The 19803-nt window shown below is 39.9% G+C and overlaps 1 protein-coding gene across 1 annotated transcript in view; it reads right to left on the bottom strand.

The window, feature by feature from the left end:
* Positions 1–5170: 5170 nt before the first annotated feature.
* LOC104461568 (glutamate receptor ionotropic, NMDA 2A-like) overlaps positions 5171–19803 on the bottom strand; it is a gene marked incomplete at its 5' end in the record, with an annotated part of 17112 nt that continues 2479 nt past the window's right edge. The window contains 2 exons of the mRNA XM_010073202.1: positions 5171–6961; positions 8560–8798. Of these exons, the coding sequence (XP_010071504.1) occupies positions 5171–6961; positions 8560–8798 (2030 nt within the window). The remainder of the gene's footprint in view (positions 6962–8559; positions 8799–19803) is intronic.

Here is a 19803-nt window from a genome sequence, read left to right on the forward strand (position 1 = left end):
GAGGGTGTCCCTGCCCAAGGCAGGGGGGTTGGAACTTGATGATCTTTAAGGTCCTTTCCAACCCAGACCGTTCTGTGATTCTAGGATATCTGCTTCAAAAGGACTTTTGAGCTAAGACAGGACTACAGCTGGGAAAGGGAGTTCAGTAAGGGAATGTATGACACTTCATCTTGAACAAAGCACATGATGTGATGATTAACACTTAACACAACCTAGCCAAGCCACAGGATGGTTACTGCTCGACATCAACTAAGAGAGGATTTTGTCATAAAAGATCTATTTTCACTAGATTTTATATATCAAACATCTTAAATGCAGTGTAAAACAGCAAAAAAGATTCACCTCTTGAATTCTTCCTAAATCCAAGCTGTCTCTCAGACCCTTAGATGCGTACCACAATTTCTGCTCTATGTTGATGAACCCAGCAAGGGAAGGAATAATACCAAAATCTTCCCCATCGCTAAGATGCATATGCTACACTGCAGATATACGAAAATAGGGGGTTATCCTACAAGGAACAGATTCTGACACTTCTATTTTGTACTGGATAGAATGGTATAAAGAGAGATGGTATAAAGAAAATGCTGATACCGACTAGGCTGGGAGCAACGCAAAGCCCGCAAAGGAAGGTGCTACCTTAGTAACTACCTACATAAGCACAGGAATTTCTATGTGCCTGCAAGGTCTAACCTGGTTCTCAGTTGCAGAGTTAACTACCAGGTTTTTGAGGCTGGGGATAAGTAGACCATTACTTTTCTAAGCCCACCTAACAGAGATAGTTAGGAGGCTATACTTTCAAAAAGGTCAAGAGGGAGGTAGAATCTTTCAGGACACATGACACACATAACAGCTTCCAAGCCTTCAGTGCTCTGAACCACCGTCTGGAGGGAGCGTTCTCTCTCTCTCTGCACTGGCAACAGAAAGAGCTTAGCCTTCCACCACAGAAACCCAATGCTACACAGCTCCAGCTTCTGCTACCTTTAAAACTAGGTCAAAAGATTTATTTTCATCAGAAAAAAAAAAAATCATTCCTGATTTCCCTTGTGAGCCTTATTTCACCTCCTAAGTGTTCCTGAAAGATCACAGAGAAAGAGACACGTATTTATGAGATGCTGCCAAAACACAGTGAGCTGGCGGTGATTAGGTTTCTGTTTGTCCACAGCACTCTTTTTCCTAACCGAGGTTATTAGACTGAAGAATAATGAATTCTGAGCAAAAGCTGCAAAAACATTAAATGAAATTTTCCAGAAATACAAAAGCTCTTAATTTTCCTTAATTTTATCTTCTATATTAAAATATCTTATTTCCATGCGTTTAAGTTAGTGGCTGGCTACACTGCTCTAAGAAACACAAGCAGAACACAAAATCCATTTGAAAGGAAAAAGGAAAATTTACTATGGTGAAAAAGGAAAGACAAAAACATGAAGAAGTTCTGCAATGTCTTTAAAAGAGGAAAAAAGCAAGAGGCAGGTATGTCTATGCAGCTGTTTTTACCTCCATGTACCTACTCCATTCCTCAGCAAATCAATATCCTGCCTCCATATAAGTTGTCGTCCAGGAGCAGTGTAACACTACAGGACATGCTACCAAGAATGGCCCGTATCATTTACAGCCTGATTCAGTTCCAGCTGGAGTCACGGGAAATCGTGGTGATAGGAATGACCAACAAACTGCTAGAGCTGTAATCAGGAAAATGTAACAAGTCACCAGCACCATCCAGAAAGGTACAGAAAGGATGGCCACTTATGCAGGAAGATTCTTTTCTCCTCTTCAAGAATAGCAGCAGCTAGAGTGAGAGAGAGGGAAATACAGAAAGTCTTGATCTCGGTTTAACTGAAAGTCAGTGCAAATATATCAACAAAGCTCAGGCAATATTCAGAATTCCATGCGCTCTACGGCTGAGCCTCACAAGGGGGGCTTGTGGTTCTACTGTTGAAGATTTTTCTTCAACATCTCAGATGCTTCTTCTTTACATGTATACATCTGCAACCACACCAGCTACTCGCCTACAACCCCTCCTCTCTAGCCTTTTCTTCCCCCTTTATTCACTCATATCATAAGCCAAGATCAAACAGCAAAAGCATGCAGATTCTTACTCCCCCTACTTCCAGTATCTGGGTTTGTGTTTGTCTCCTTTAAGGCAGCATCTTTTATTTCCATGTGAACAACTGCTGTGCAACATTATCAAGTCTTCCCTCTGTCTCTTTAATTTGTTTTGGTTTAGGGGAGGTGGTTGTATTGCATATTTGCAGTTAATAATAATAAATCTCTACAGTCACCAGAAATCTGCTCAAAATCAGAAAAAGCAAACACTGCAATATATTTCTTTATAGCTAATTTGCTTGTACATTTCACAGAAGGATGAATCCACCTGGGTTTAGTATGTTTACATCCGGATCTCAACAGTTTACTTAGAAGATGTTGTAAATGGGAATTTTTCTTCCCACAACTTCACATGCAGTGCTTTATATATGGAATTACGTGTGTCTGGTTAGATAGGAATGGTGATACAAAAGACTTGGAGTGATCAGCAAATATTGCAAGAGCTTTAAGATGATGTGAAAGTCAAGAGCCACCACTGAATTTCGTGATTCACTTGGTAAAATTCTCAGAGACTTGCATGGCAGTGTTTGGTATGATATCAGCAAATACCATATCTGCTGAAACACACCATGTAATTCAAAATACTTAAGATTTTACTTAATATGATTTGGATTGGAAATTAAAATTTGCCTGAATAAATTTTAAACTCATTACAACAATATTTATGCCTTTAGTGCCTTCCTGTAGACCTAAGACAAATAGTATACTTATGTCTTTGAGCAAGGTTTTGGTTCATGAAAAGTAGTGCTCACCCCAAAAACACCCCAGCCCGGCTTAGCTCATACAACTATTCCTAAGGAATGTGACTCTTTATAAAAACTACATCCAGTGAGGGGCCAGAAAGCATACCATGGGAATCAGGGCCAATAATTGTGACTAAATGTCAAATAAAGAATACTCAAAATATATTTGCTCTGGACATTGTACAGATACCCATAGATATTCTTTCTGAACATACAATAAAGGATACTGACATTTTTGGAAGCTGGAAAGGGACTCAGAAGCCCAAATCTCATTACATTTCCCTCCTTCAAAAATATCATCTTTCACCATCATGGTGAAGATACAAATAGATTTGTAAATACCAAGAACTCGTGCTGGACTGTTTGGTAGTTAAAGTCAGCTTAAATTTGTTTAATAAAAAAAACTGTAATAAAAATTAAGAATCTATATTTTGTCTATCCCTATACATCCTTTATATTACCTCCCATTGGCAACTCTGCTCTGCAGGATGCCATTCCAAACTAAACACCTCTCAGTCTGTACCTCCGGTGTGCAGTTACTACAATTACTGCTGACAGGCATGATTCTACTGAAAAGAGTTTTAGTTTAGAGAAAAGTTAGGGTAATATTAATGTTTCCAGTTCACAGTGGTAATGGTTTCCCTGATCACTGCTCTTCAGTGAAATGTGAGAAATAATGCGTGAATAATCTAAACTTCCTCTTCACAAAAAACCCAGAGCAATTCTCCGAGTAGCAGAAGAATGGGAGAGCCCCACTTGCTGAATGCTTTCACTATTTAAATATATTAGCAATTTTATTTACCTCTTTAGTTTAAATTAAATTTACAGCTGTACACTCTACTCATGAAAGGCTTCCTCTCTTCCCTTCCACATTCCCTTTGGGTTAAAATCTACTGGTTTGTTTGTTTTTCTTTTTTCCCAATGGGAGTGAGGAGAGGCGCGCAGAGGACATTTTATTTGTGAAATAATCTGATGGAACCCTACTAGAACTAAAAGGCATCTAACAATGCATCCCTGTTATGTGAGTATCTTCGTATACCAGTAAGTGATAATAAAGAGACTGTTCCTTAGTTACGTGCGCATATATTCAATTTATATAACAGACTTGATGGGAGAGGTTAAAAAACCCGGTCTGATGTTCAACAAATACACACAATATTCTGGAAGGAAGAAGTCCCTCAAAAGGTGTTAATCCTTCACTGTGTATGCAAATAAATGGTATTGCACTCCTCACTGGTTACACTGCACGTATGGCTGTTGGTGTCTGATACTGTATTAACAGCTTTAATACTATTAACAAACAATTAATTAGATGTCACTAATACGCTACGAACAAAGAACTACAGTGGATTGGGACTTGGTTTGGGAGGTGAAGGAGTAAGAGAAATACTATACAGCCCTGAGTAATCACCGGCAAGGGGCAAATGCAAACCTACACATACGTTAGGCCTCAAGGTTACTAATAAAGTCCACAGCTCCATCGTAAGTGCCATATAGTGATATCTAAAAATATATACTCTGGATTAGGCAGCTGTGAAATTTTGACAAGATGACTGCAGACTTTTCAATGAACTTGGTTTGCAATGGTAAGTGCATGTGAAATATAAGAAAAGCACTTGTACATGAACGTTAACCAATATCCACGGGGCTTCCTTTTGGTACACAGCAGTTCACATGTCTGGGCCTACAGACTTCCCATTTATTTTCTATCAGTCTAGAACGAACATACTAATTTTGTGCTAACACACTGTATTTTATTTATTAAGGTCCTGGGGTTTGGGGTTTTTTATTATTATTTGGCTTTGAAAATGATTATGAAGCTAAAATATATTTTTGAAAGCCTAGCTTTCTGTTCTCTTTTAGAGTCTTACTTTTGTAACTGTGCAAATGCATTCCTAGTTCTTTTTGTCTGTGTCATACTACATGCATACCATATTGCTTATCCAATACTAGAAAATCATTAAACAGTTCTAAGGACAAAAGTACATTGAATGATACTTAGCAACATAAATTAGAATAACCAAAATAGTAAAATAATTAGATACAAAACAGCATAGTTGCCAACATATATTGGGGCTATTTCAGTACAGCTTGCCATTTATATATAAAGCATACATAAATGGCTATTTTTTATCTTTTTCAACAAGTCATATTTTAAAAGGATGGTTAAGAGCATACTAGTTTACCTGTTCATGTACAAAAGTACACTAGGAAAGGGAGGTTTACATATAATTTACCATAGCAGGGTACTGTTAAAGGGTAAATTCTCCCTCTAAGATGGTGGCAACTATTTTTTCCCTATAGATGAAATGTTCATGGAAAATTTAAACATCTGATTCAATGCTAGGCATTTTCTTACACACACGTCTATTGCTACAGGAATTTAAAACCCTTGGAGCTGAGTACAAGCTATTCCTATTTGCAACATAAGGCAAAACATGCTCTGAGATGTACATGTCATTATGGATCCGACCATCCCTGGAACAGTATGATGCTGAAGACTTTATGGATGACCTTAAATAATTATCATTTCTTCCTCTTGTTGGTAATGAATGTTTATAAAGATCAGCTGGACTTCGCCTAAGAGATAAGTGCTGGTCTTCACCATACGAGTGCAGGAAGGGATTGTCATCTGAGTGAACAGGATACAGGGACTTGCTCCGCTTACTGTCCTCTAGAGCGTGAGTTAAAAGTGAAGCCTTTTTGCTCAACAGTTTGCTTGAGGGAACACTAAACATGCTTGCATATGGACTACTTTGTAGAAATTTCTCTCTTTCTTTCAAGCTTATACTACGAGAAGGTCTTCCAATATCCATTTCCTTGGACTTATCAGCGATATTATCAAAAGAATGCTGCCTGCTAATCATCAACTTATTTTTTTTATGACACTGCAGAGCATTATTTTGTGACCAACTACGCTCATAAATTTCTTCAGGAAGTGATAAGTTCGTTGTATCCTGCAGCATCTGATCTTCTTCAATATCATAGAGGTTGCCCATCCGCAAGCATGCATCACATTTATAGGGAGATCTGCTCGAATAGTGTCCCGCATAAGTGGGCACATTGGAAAGACAGCTCCTGCAGTGGGTGGAATTCTGTCTGTACCTATCGTTCATGTCGGCTAGGGATGAATTTTTATCTTTTAAAGTGTAGTGCTTTGCATAAAGTTTATACTGGTCATTATCTGGAAGATTGTCTTCATTATGCAAGGGAGTCCTGTTAGCATGTTCTGCCTTCCTGTAGTTGTCATTGTGATCTTGATAAACATCAGGAAACTCTATAGTTTCTGGAAGGACAATATTTTCGATGTACTGAGGTGTGTCCAAGCGGAATCCTGGCTCCTTGTCAGCATCAATTGTGTAGATTTTATCCCGTGGAGAGCTCTGTTTAGTTTTCAGATATGTCAGCTCCACTTCACTACAGTCTTTTGGGTATTTTGATGCTACTGTTCTTTTTTTAAAATTGTCCTTGGTTTTGTGGTGCTTATTGTTGTTTTCAGGTTCCATATGGCACGTAGCTCTGCTTGATGTCTCTGACACATCTGAATGGACAATCTCTTCAGGAAGGTATCTTTGGCTTTTCACTGAAAGTTGCCTGTTTTCATCTGACCCATTTTCTCTCTGGGAACCTTGGCTCTGGCGTACAGATTCTTGACGTAAAGATTCAACAGATTTCATCCAAAGCTGCCTGGGTCTGGAGTTCACTTTTGCTTCCGTTGTTACTGCGACTTCCACTGTATTTGGGTTGGACTCATTCAGTGTGAGAGGATGCTGACCTTGGAAAACATAGTTGTTAAGATTGTCCTTATGCCGATTGCCAGGAAGTGTTTGCAGTTCACTCATGTTGTCACCAAAAATGTTGTCCTTTGTCTGAAAGGATCTGTTATCGGAAAATATCAGGTTTCCCTTATCCATGACCATATCCATAATCAAGGAACCCCTCTGAATAAAATCAGCTGTTCTTTTGGGGGAGTTAATTCTTGAAGGATTGATATTGGTCATATTTTTTGCTGTTCGCAGTAGTTTTAACATATTGGTTTGGGAATTGGTTAAACTAAAGTCAGGAGACTTCTTTTTTTCTTCAATGTGTACTCCATGAATGCAGCTGTAAATACCCTGTAATGTGAGTAACATAAAACAAATTATATCACTAGGTATAAAGTTTGAATATTTCCATTCTCTGTTTTATTAACAATGAAGAACAATTAAACATTGCTTATCTAACGACTGGAAAGATTAAAAATACATATCTATTCTTTTAGAATTTCCTTACATTGATATGGGAGAATAATTCCTGCCATATCTGTTGGCACTGTAAAGGAGAAAAGTTGCCAGTATTTTACAACTGAATGATCTGCGTTGGCCTCCAATGCTTGCTGTAGAAAACAAGATCAGAAGGTACCTCACAAGGTTTCTCTAGTCCCATCACAAAATGTAACTGATCTTCAGCAATGGAAACTCTTTCATTTTAAGCCAGCACTTAAAATATCCCTCTCAACAAGCCTGCAGTCAGGCTATTTTGGAAGTTAAGGTACTCTTCATTTTCACTGAAATAAAATGGCTTCTAGTCATGGTGTTTTAGCTTTTCTGTTTCCTATCCTAGTACATATGAAAAAAACCCAGCTCCTTCCAAAACCTGAATTTGAGTTCATTTTGAGCAAAAGTCTGAAACCCATCTTTTAACTCCAACCTCTTCAATCACTCCAGTGAGCTCAACAGATATTTCTGACCCTGTGAACTTGCAATTTGCAGAAATTCGCATTTGAAATAAGTACTTCTTTTTCCTCACATTGGTTAGAATTTCACATGTAAAAGGCCAAAAGTATAAAGTTTAAGTGGAAAATGTGGAGGTTGATGTGTACGTTTTTCTAGACAACCCCCCAACAGGGTAGGGCAGAGTATTTTTAATGTAGTTCCAAAACAGACCAATTTACTCAACGGGGAAATTTCAGCACATTTTAAAGCAATTAGGCATTTTTAGTATCATTTTTAAATTCTCCTCAGCTATATAAAAATCCAGCAAAATCAATTACTTAATAAAAGTACTATGTGTTTAAAATAAAAAGACAAAAACCAACTAATTTATCAAGATATAAGAACAACCACATATTTTTCTTATTTTACAAGTATCAGTTATTTAGATATGTAAATCCACTTTGGGTTTGGTAAAGTTATCATTAAAACCTGTCTTAGTGTCTAACATAACATAAATATAAATGACACTTTGGTTTGACCTTGTCTCATATGGCTTATTCAATTTTGGTATTCAGAAAAGCTTATTAAAATATTCTGGTATACTTTTATTACTTAAAAACCACTTGTTTAAGGAATACACAAAACCGAGAGCTAATGTCTTGTCATCAATTTAGTATTTATTTTGTTGGGATTCTTTTGTGGAAATTAATCCATGTCCTGTGTCTGAGCAGCTCTACCATTTCTTCATCAAAATTTCCCCTAAATGTATTAGTTACGAGCATTTGATTACTGATTATCCTGGCCTATGGTAATTCATATCCTAGAATAATCCAACGGAGAAAAGACTTAACATGGAACGCAAGCACATCCTAAGCCCATGGACTACTCTAGAGCATCACACTGATGCTCTAACATGCATTTCAAGGGTCCAACTGGGAATAAAAGGAAAGATGACATTTTACAGAGGTAGCGCTTATTCTGACTGTTGTCTGAATGGGGAACGTGAAAGTAGTACTAACCCTGCTGATTGAGAACAGCAATCCCGGCCTGTCTGAGCAGACTCCAGTGAAGCAGAATCGAAGTTTCCAGTAAAATAAGTGCTCCCAGACAAAGGTAATTAAACTGAGTGCCATGGCTGCTGCAAGCATGTAAAACACTCCTGCCATGTTGTCGATGTCCAGCTGGCTGCTCATGACTTCATTCTTCTCATTGTGGCAAATACCAGTCAGCCACAGGGTTTCTAACTCTTCCATTTCCCCTAGGGAGAGCAACGAGGCAAATCAGTTACCACATACCCCTTCCATAACATATTTTCACTCCAGCCTCCCAGCCCAAGAAGATGTTTTTTGAATGTTAAAAGACAGACCATCCAAACAACAAAGATTAAATGGCAAGTTTAAGAATTCAGCATGAGCCACAGGAACCAGGTCCAGCAGCTGGCTGCCCGAGATGCTGCGCCGGGCCATCGCTGCAGCAGTCATTACTCACATTTCCTCTCATAGTTGGCTGCCTTTCAGTAATAGGTAAACTGATTCAGAGATGCGGTTTTAAACCACTTTCTGATCTAGAGGCACTTTAGAAAGAAAAGACATTATTTATCAAAGCTTTCTGTTTTTCTTCCCATAAATATTTTTACTTATGGCAAAGCAATGACAATCACAAACACTGGATATAAAATCACCCAAAGCATTATGTCTGCAGGTTCCGGTAACTTTATATTGGAAATTGAAAGCTTGGCTAGCTTTAGCCATACAGCACATGCAGCAAGTGAGGAAAAATAGTTGGATACGACGCAGTATTAAGGAAGTCTATAGTGTTTCATACACCACCTGCTTTTCTACAGAAAATAACTCACTTAATGCTTGGATACTTGCAGGAATACAATATTCCCCTTCTCTGGCTTAAGATTCTTTTTAAAAAAATTTTTATTTTAATTAGTATCTTTCAAATACAGTCCTCCTGGCTTTCTATCTCTTTTCATTTTCTGTTTGCCCCCAGAGACCTGGGTGATGCAGAAATGCAAACCCATCCCATATCACCCACTCCCAGCCTTCTCTCGCGGTGCCCTGGGCACCTCCCTCTGCTCCCGCCTGGCCCTTGGGATCCCCCAGCCTTTCCTACAGCCTCCTCTGGCCTTCTGCTGCTGCCGCTCTCTGCCTCCCGGACAGCAGCAGGAAAATAAGTCACATCGTCACGTGCCTGAAACAGAGCATCCCTGGTTTCTGGTTCTGGCTATGTCACACCCTTACTGCCGTGAAACACTTCATTTACTTAAAGCTAAGGAACCGGATCTGCGCTCTCCCTCCGTTGCATATTCTTAGTCTGTTCCTGCCAAGATTGGTTTTATATTGGATGACATATTAATTTTCAGAAGTTTGCATTCTTAGTGAAGCATTGCATGTGCATACATGCCTATTTGTTCTCTATTACTATTTTTAATTACATAAACTTCACAGTTCCTAGAAAAGACAGCAGGCAAGGCAAAAGAAAGAGAAGTACGGTGTTCGGTGGCTTGGTGTATGGCTTCAATCTGGGGAAGAATTCCCATGCTACAGGTCCCTAATCCTTACCCAGTGATTAGGGAACACATTTTCAGTACTTCAGATCCATACATCATTGGAGTAAAGGTCAGAAAAAAATGGCTAGAAGCTATATTTGCATTTCATCTACCTGCAAGCCAGACTAACAGATCAGTGACCTACTGTGCAAGAGCATTCTGCAGGACAGAGTGCCAGGGCACTTGGAAACCTGCAGCCCACAGATAATCTGGATGTGTGAGTTGAAAGGGAACACAAGACTGTGAAGGAAAAAGTTGAAGTAGAAAGGACAGGTACCAAGGCACCTTAGCAAAGGCATTTCACAAATTTGTGAGAGATGATTCAGTTCCTAGTTAATTCTGAGTTTAGTTTTGTGCTTGAAGCATGAATTGAACCTCTACATCTGAAAAAGGCAGTGCATCTTCTCCTAAACCACAGTGTTCAATCTCCAAAATACCCAGGAGAATCCCCAAAGAAAAAAGTAAATCCTAATGAATCTTTAAAAGTTTTCTAATCCAGGACATAGTGACAATAAATTACTAATTGTACCAATATAGATATTGCAGACTGTCACCACATCAATAATTGGGGTTCATCATTTCATTTCCATATCTTAGCACATTTGGATTTCTTTTGTTCTGCTAAACCTCAGGAGACTGTTCCCCTCGTCTCTTTCAAGTCCTCCCCAAGGTCTATGAATAAAACTCACAGAGGCTATAGAACAGAAAAGAACCCAAGTCCAAAGAGAGAGCAAGATTTCTGGTTTGCGCATTAGTAGCCAAAGCTCTGACAATCAGCCCTCATTACTTCCCACAGGAAAATTCACATCTCCCAAGATTGTCAAACATCAATTTGATTTGACTGCTGTGCCCTTTTACAATTCATAACAAAATTCACAAAGGAATTGAAACCTCTTTCTTATTACTGTTGCCTCGGTGTTTCTTTCCCTTTGGCATGTACATCTAAAGGAACTATTGACAATCCACTAACCTTTCCAAAAAACGTCACTACAGAAAAAAACCAAGCTTGTTGTGAGTCGAGATAAATGACAGTGCCCTGGCAAGCTACAAAGAGCAAAGCATCCCAGAGTCTCGCAGATCCTGCTGTTGCAATATCCCCCCATTATATCTGACAGTGACAGAAACCCCTGCTAATTAGTACCCAAAAGTAATCCACAGTTTTAGAGATCGCAAAGCACTGTGAGTCATTGCACTGTCATATTTATGAAATTATATTATCTGGGAATGGGCAGATTAGGCTGGTAATTCTGGTCTATATATATTACTATTTCCAGTATATATTTATATACATGTGTTTGTGTATGTGCAGAAACAGACACACAGACAAACCAGTTACTAATTTAACTGTAATAACACTTCAGCATAGCTGACCCTATAAAACTGGCAAAAATGCCCAATCTATTTATTGCTCTTCCTGCTCGTTACTTTTTTACCCACCATATTTACAGAAGGCATAACATTTCATGTTTAACCCTTTGTTATAATTTGAAATTCAAATCAAAACATATATGGTTCTAAAACATATTAGGATACGATTTCTAGTACAAAATCCTCAGGTGTGCATAGATCTAATTAGCAAGTAAGAGCTCAAAATCGTCCATAGAAAGACCTTGGAAATCTATGCCAGCAACCTCAATATATATAACTGCCAGGCCCCAGTGAACCAAGGGTTAATGGAGTTCAAGTCTGCAGTAATAGGGGTGGTCTCAAGTTACTTATAAATATTAATTCAACTTATTTTAAGGCTTTTTGTTTTCATTTCAGACACTTACTAAAAGGAATGTAATGCCACAATAATTTTCTACATCCATCCAGGTGTGGATGAGATTAACAACTAAATTAATAGCTGCTGATTTCAGCAAGAAAATTCCTCATGACACTAGCACAAGATTAGAAAGTGAACAGTTCCAATATACTTGACAAAAAAAAATAGTGTTTATTTTCTGTTTAATACATTCACAGTATATCTAACCTACAAAATTCACAAATAACTGTATGGTGCCTACATTAAGATATTTTTTAAATTTCTTCGTAAAAAGTCTGCCTCATTTGTAGTGTAAGAATCAGGATAAGCGCGTATTTTAAAGATCCACATTTCATCAATGTTGAACCTCTACACTATTCACTCAAAACACCGTTTAGTCTTCTCTAATAAACTGCACAGTTCTATCTCTCTCAGTGGTAATTCAAGACTATTTACAATGTCTGTAGGTTAGAGCGCAAACAGTACTCAGACCCTTTGTGTTTCTCCTGGGTTTGGTGCTCTCTGCTCCGGGTGCTGTTTGCACAGACCCACGCCAGCTGGCCGTTTGGACTCTGACTACCCCAGCAGTGCCTTTCTTTCTACGTTTTAGTGCAACACCACAACACCTCTAGTGTGTTTGACAAATTATCACTCTGGGAAGGAGTGAAAAAATGTCCAGTGTGCCCTCCGAATAATTTTTTCACAACAAAAACATTGTTTCCAGACACAGAAAATATCCAGACCAAAGGGCAGAATTACACACTTTTCCTCATCACAGCCCTTAGCATGTTTTTGCAGGTGAAGTGCCATCTACCCCTGCCCCATCCTCTTGGAGCTGAGAAACATGCTGCCCTCTCGCAGCCTCTGTCATTGGCTCCTGGAGATGTGTCAGCTCCCAGGGGTTCTTTAGGGGGGTTACTGGTATCCCCAGATTCTCTGAAGTTCCTAAGCCCAGCATCTTGTAAGCGCCTAGCATCCTCCCTTGGTTCTCAGCTTCGCCCACGGAACCACCTTCCCGAGAGAGGCAGTGTCCTCCCAAGTGATGGGCCAGCACCAGCCACGGACGGTTATAGCAGCCTACCTTACGGGTCATTTCCCTGATGTTATTTGTTTTCTGAGTGGTTTCTTCCTCTACATCTACACAGGCATGCAGGAAGATGCACACATTCTGAAAATTACACATTATGCATAAAAAAGAGAAAGCCCAAACATGTATAATCCATCATTCTCCACATGTACTTACAGAAAAGCAGTTCAGGGTAAGATTTTTTATTTTTTTGAGAAGGAATAAGTTTTTCAATACTTGTCTGCTGCCTTCCTCACGATTAGTAATAAACCTAAAATCTTTTATTATTACCCAAGTATGTCCCTAGTTACAAACTCGCCGTAAATAAACAAGCACAAAGTTTCATAACTGCATCCAAAAAGAGAACAGACTAGGACAACATTCCTGGATGCTTATTCAAAAAGCAAATAATAAAATCAGCTTTCTGCTTCATTCCAGGAGAGACAAGACCTCTGAATCCTGAGTGGCACCTGAGCATCTTCTCCCCCTCTCCCCAAGGATACAAAGGTGGGGAAAATGTGGAAGAGATGGAGAATCTAACCCTGTATCCTCCTGATGGCAGAACCAACAGCGTACAACCACAGTCCGTAAGTAACAAGCATTAGAAATGCAGTGTGCCTGGTGGTGTCCCCACTCCCTTCTCCAGGTCCCCAGCCCTGGGGATTTCATCCTTCTCCCCACAGCTGCTGACAAGCGCCCAGGGGCATGGTCCCAGCCAGTACAGCTCTGGGTCCAGCTCCATCCGGGTAGAAAAATATCCACAAAAATCAAAGTCAGTCCATGATTTCCCTCCTTTGAGCTTCACTCGTGGGAAGTAAGCTGAGCCTGGGCTGGGTGTCAGTGTGAGGTGGGAATACAGCCAGACCAAGCACAGACTCGTGACAGTGCAAACAGCAGTCACAAGTCGGGGACACTGTTTGCTTTACAAGGTGTGCTGCAGCCAGCCCCAGGACACACCAGGAGCAGGAGTTTGGACAGTGTTTGGTGGAGGAACATTGAAGATATAATAATATGACTTTGGAATTAGCTCTACACATAAGAAAAGCTTTTCAAGAAGCCATTAAATAAAAATCACAGAAGAGAAGAAGCAGCAACACATAAACGGTGATTACAGTCAAAGCATTGGAAAAGTAGAAAAGGAAAAAGAAATGGTCTTTGTGAAGGATTTACTATTTACTCCTGTTCACTTATCTACATTTTCTGCAAGAACAGTTATCCTATCTGATGAGTAATTACATTCATTTTACAAGTTTTGTAATTGGAAAATTGACTTTTAAATTTTGGTTCTCTTATTATCCTCCAAATGATCAAAGTAAATTGCTAAATAATTTGTTTTAATATTTCTATAAGTACTAAAGTCTATAATTCACTGAGTTCTCATTTTTCTTCTTTAAAAGATATGTGTTTTCTGCCCTGCTTTAACCATGCAGGTTAAAGGCATCGGTTCCTGGAGATGATCACTGATGGTTCACAGGCTGCCACGACGACCTCCTTAGGTACTCTGGAGGGGTATTTTCATCAAGCTCTTATCTTAATTTTAACCTGTGTAATTATTCTCACACATGAAGGGAGAAGAAATCTATTTTATATGTCCCTTCTGGATCTAGAAAAAGATGTTTAGCACTTCACATGCTGTTTGTAAATGACAATTTCAGGGTGGCTCATAGAGCCAGCCTGTACCTTCACCTTGCGGTAAATCAAAACCTGGTGCTGAGGTGCCAACAGAACTTAAGGGAAACAGCAAACCTAAATCAAACTGAGGAAAAAATCATCTAATGGGGGTTTCTCTGGCAGTGGCATTTCTCAGATGGGCTACCATTCTTTTGAGTACAGGTGAGAGACTGGATTTAGTGAGATCCATTGCGTAAGGGCGCTTGGAACCACCCGAGCTGTGGAAGCCCCAGTGCAGGGCACCCCGCAGCAGCGCCAGGTCCTGCAGCAGGCTGTCAGGCAACTGCGACTATGCGGAAAGTCACCCTCCTCTGACCCCAGAAAACATTGCCTTGCATGAATGAGAGTTGCCTGAAGTAATTCTCCCCTACATCGTGTTGCTTTATACACTGCAACCATCCGTACCTGAGTGCAGCCTGTGTTTTCTGCAGGAGCATGCCCAGGGCAGCAGCAAAGGATGCTCTGCCCCAGAGGAGAAAACTGGCTGTCACCCCACGTCCTTGTTGTTTTACTGGTTAAGTGCAACACAGCTCTACTGCCAGCACATCCCCTGGACTTGTACGAGGTGCAGGGCAGGAGGAGGCCACCCCAGCAGGACATCACGGTGCATGTGACAGAGCAGAAGGTGCAAAAAACCCCAGGCTGGCATTGACAGTGTGAGAGGGGGTGACTCCTGTGCAAAACGCTGACCTGAGGTGCAGCCTGAGGAGCCAGCATGCAAGTAAAGAAAACTGACATTTGGCAATTATAGATCTTGAATAAAAGGGTTACATATATACTTTCACATCAGGCAGATGTAGGGCATCATCTTCCAAACAGTGTGGCTGCAGTAGCAGAATCATCTGCTTATTCAGACTGGACAAAGGGCAGTTTTCAGCTTTAGGCACAGACTGTTCCACACTTACTCTGCTGACAGCTCCCACTAAGTGATGGAGGAAAGTAGCACCCTGTCACTTGGAGACTCTAACAAGAGAGGGTCTTTACCCTGAATACAGAAGTCAGAAGCCAAGTGGGTTGATGTGTGTTTGGTTCAACAAGCTCATCAATTTCAATTTGACCTAGTTATATGATCCATACCACATGCTTCATATAAGAGATTATATAAAAAGCACAGTGACTTTCTGAATTCAGTCTGGATCCCCCAAAACAATCTCTCTTGCTCTTACATTCTGAGTTATTTCCCCCTGTACAAATACCAAGAGGAACACAGATGACTGACAGCAATAAACTTCTTGTGAGCTAATGCCCGCGCTCTGCATGACCCCGTTAGTTAAGGATGAATTAACAGCACTGCTAAGCACAACTTTCAATATTACAATCCCTCTAACTCTTGTTCAGCTACACAAACACCCTCCACTTACACTCTCACACTCTCCAGTCACATTTGTTCCACCCACTGCTTAAGGAGGACACTAAATATATACACAGAGAATCACTGGGATTGTGGGTGTATTCAGCCTGAGCAGCACGCACTGAAAATATGTCCTTATAATCACATACATGTTTCCTTCTTGGTCTTTAACAGCCAGCGTGAGTCACGCTGCTACACTTCCTTATAATCTAGACAGAGATTTGGAAGGCTTATGACAAAATATGGAAAAGATAGCAGAGAGCTTTCCTCTTCCAGATGTAAGGGGCAAATCTCATTTCCACAGTTACCTATTGCCCCTAAGGAGTGGGAAGCAATTATCCACCCCAGAAAATAATTCTTAGTGTACTAAGCCATCCTAAAAGCACATAAAGATTAACCAGAACTGAAAGTTATTAGGAAGGGGATAACAGGCTCTCTGTGGAATTTCAAACCAAGTTTTCTTCTTTACATCTCTGTGTCTCCAATTGCTTTAAAGGTTGCAGATTTAAGGGTTAAGGGCTTAATACAGCTATACCATCTGCCCTTCTTTTCCTGGAGATCTCTTCCCAGACCTTCGTTTAACCGAGGCTGTAAGCTGCAGGTAGTGCAGCACGTTACAAACACCCTGCGCACAGCAGATGCCTGACCTGCCAGCTGGCCGGTATTCTCTCACTCCTGCCCACACTTGCTCACTTTACCCAGCATTTTCCTCTTCCTCGTTTCCCTCCATTTCCACGGTCATGTGTCTTTCATCCTGCTATTTCTGCTGCATCTCCCATAGCTAAAGGCTCCCTGCTGTCCTTCTCCCCATCCCGCGCACACTCTGAAGCCCTCTTACTCTCTGAGTCCTGAAGCAGCTTTGCCATTTGCAGTTCAATAATGGCATTTGCTCACAAACGGGGGGAAATAGAAGAGAGAAAGAAAAAGAAAAATACATTCTCCTCACCCACCAGGCACTAGCGATTCTGCTCCAAATCTCAAAGACATGATGCTATAGGTTTCAGAAGCAATGTCTTTCACACTGCTTTCCCAGGTATTGTTAGGAAAGCACCGCGCTGCTTTGAATGGCACTGTGCAGCCCACGCCGGAGGAGCATCAGCAATACTTGTGCCTTCAGCCAGCTGGCCAGAGGTTCCTCGTATGGGAGGTGAGATGAACATGGGTGCCTTCACAGATGCTGCAGTCCAGCAGCTATGGACTTGCTGAATTAGGCAGGCTGTGTACTCGAGCCTTTACTGCACTTATCAAATGGCAAGCCAGCACAAAACAGCAGTTGACAGCTGCTAAGCTAACATGCGGGGCTCTGGGTATGCCAGCGTGCCCAGCTGCTCCGTACAGGGGCTTACAAAAGAAATCAAAGCACATATCATGCGATTCGTCACTGCACAACATTTCTGTTCTGACACATGCCTGTGGCTGTGGGCAGAAGATCCAAACAAAATGATGGTGCTGCTTCTTCGCAGCTGTAGTGTTTTAGTTGCTTTTGGACTCCTGGATGCTTGCATTTCTCAACAGAAGATTGAGAAATAGTCTTCCGTGTCTCAGTAGAAATATTTTTATTTCTCTGTTAAAAAACAATGACCAGCACAACCACCGCTGCGCTTTAAAGGATCACCCTGATGATCAACTATTTTGAACAAAACCGCAGATGCTAATGGTCAGCTGAAAGTTTTCACAGATAATGAGACGTGATGTACAGATAACACGATGTACAAAACCTGAAATTCACTAGTAACACACTTCACTTTATACAAGACAAAGTAACTCCTGACTCCTTACTTTAAAAAGATTCAGTGTTCCAAAGCAATTAATCTTATACTGACAAATGCATATTCATCTCAGCTTCCTGTGAACAGGGCTGTGTATATTATATTATATTATAGCTATTTTTTAAATACCTCAGCAACTCCTTCCCATCCTCCTTCCCTCTGTCTATTTTCCTCCTCGTTGAAGTAACAAATTCGGCACCTTGTAGCCTGCGTCCTTCCACTGAGACTTCAGAGTCACTTGCACAGCACAATTGTTAATTGTCCTATAATTTGTCCACTCAGTAGAACTCAGTAGAACTATCCTCAGGATCAGAACACTAGTCATGTAGACACATATAAACCACCCAGTCTAAGCTTAAACACAAGCCTACACCACTCTGCATTCATCTTATTTTTTTTCCAGTGACAAAAAGATAAAAAAGAGGGTTTAAAGGCATTGACTTTAATGCAGAAAAAGCATCGTGCTTTGGAAAGTATGAAAAGATGCTCCTGTGTGAACAAGTCATTAATACTTCAGCTGGATGTTTTACATCAGCAAGGAAGAGAGAAATGGTTCCTATCCAATCTGCAAAAATGTCATTCCAGTATGTAAGTGAACTGGCTTAGTTAGGAGCATGGTATAGAAGAAGGAAGGAAAAATCATATGGGAAAAAACATATGAGAAAAACCACAGGAGAAAAACACACACAGGGGAAAGTGAAAGCTCTAAAATACATTTCAAAAGGCTGTCTCAGTACTATGTAAACATAAAAGAGAGATGAGGTCATGGTTTTTGTAGGTGCAATCAGATACACTTTTAAACAAATTACTTGACCTTATCCAAATATTTTGTATCATCCAAAAGGTTCTCTCCTCTTATTAACACAACATTCATATCAAGAATTGTGTTTGTCCAATTCATCAGGATTTTTTTCTTACAGTTAGGGAACTCATTAGATTTATAATCATCCTTTGAAATTACTCCATACTGTGATGAATGTTCAATTACATATACTGAATAATAATTCAATACTGCCAGGCACTTTGCTGTTTTATAGGCTTAGTCTTAAAGTAAAATACATTCTGCAGAGGCTAGACATGTGAAAGAAGTATTTCTGCCTTCATTTGTGTCTGCCTAGTTACTTAAACAACCTCATTCAGACTCCACGGAGGCCTTCCCAGGAGTATCATCTTAAGACGAAACTTTCCCGCCGACCATACTTGCTTTTAGTCTAGATAACTTCAAAGAGATTTTTAGTGATATAGCAAAGTGATGCTGGTCTGAACTCTGGGTTCATCCCTCCTAATTCATCAGAACAGAGTTACGTAAGTTCATAGCTAAAAAGATTACTCATCAAACTACTGAAGTTAGATGTAGATTACAAAATCAGGTCATGCTAGTTCCAGGCAATCACTGTACATTTAATTTCTTGGTGTTTTGCTCCAATTCACCTGCAACGTACTTTATAAATCAGTACAAAAAACTTCAACCTCAATATAATTTGCCATTTGGGTTTGTTTTTCGTTTTTTTTTCTTTTTTTTCCTTTTTCTTTTTTTTTTTTTTTTTTCTGAAAATTGTCTTCTAGACCTGTGACACAGTGAAGTCAGACAAGGTAGCAAACATTTCTGGGACTAAAGGAAACACATCTACAATAATTCCTACACATCATATATGCCCAACTGCTATTCTCTTTAATAGTGCCCACACCATTTTCTGAGAAAATGTAGGGACCCTCTGCAAGAGAAAATGAACATTTCAGCACTCATGGGTTGTTCAGAGTACGTTCTAAAGGTATTGAAAAATACCACTGAAAAAATGCCATAAACACATTCACAGAGCCCATGGTTTGTGCATTCATAACTTCTGCTTATCTTCTGAAGTAGTATCAGAGCAAGATGAACATGGGAGCAGACATTTCGTGACAAGCTTTCATTCACCTGGGTGCCTTCTGTATCTAATGCAAATCTATAAATTATTTATATGGAAGTTTTAATACTGAATTTTGTAGACAATTCATTTGTATTATTTTTAGCTACTAAAAATGGGTTAAGGATAAAAGCATTCATGTGCTATGTAAACCCATAGGTCAAAGTGTAAATACACTATAAGTTTTTTTCACTCTTT

This window comes from Pterocles gutturalis, unplaced genomic scaffold (assembly GCF_000699245.1).
Source record: "Pterocles gutturalis isolate BGI_N339 unplaced genomic scaffold, ASM69924v1 scaffold6682, whole genome shotgun sequence".
NCBI lineage: Eukaryota > Metazoa > Chordata > Aves > Pterocliformes > Pteroclidae > Pterocles > Pterocles gutturalis.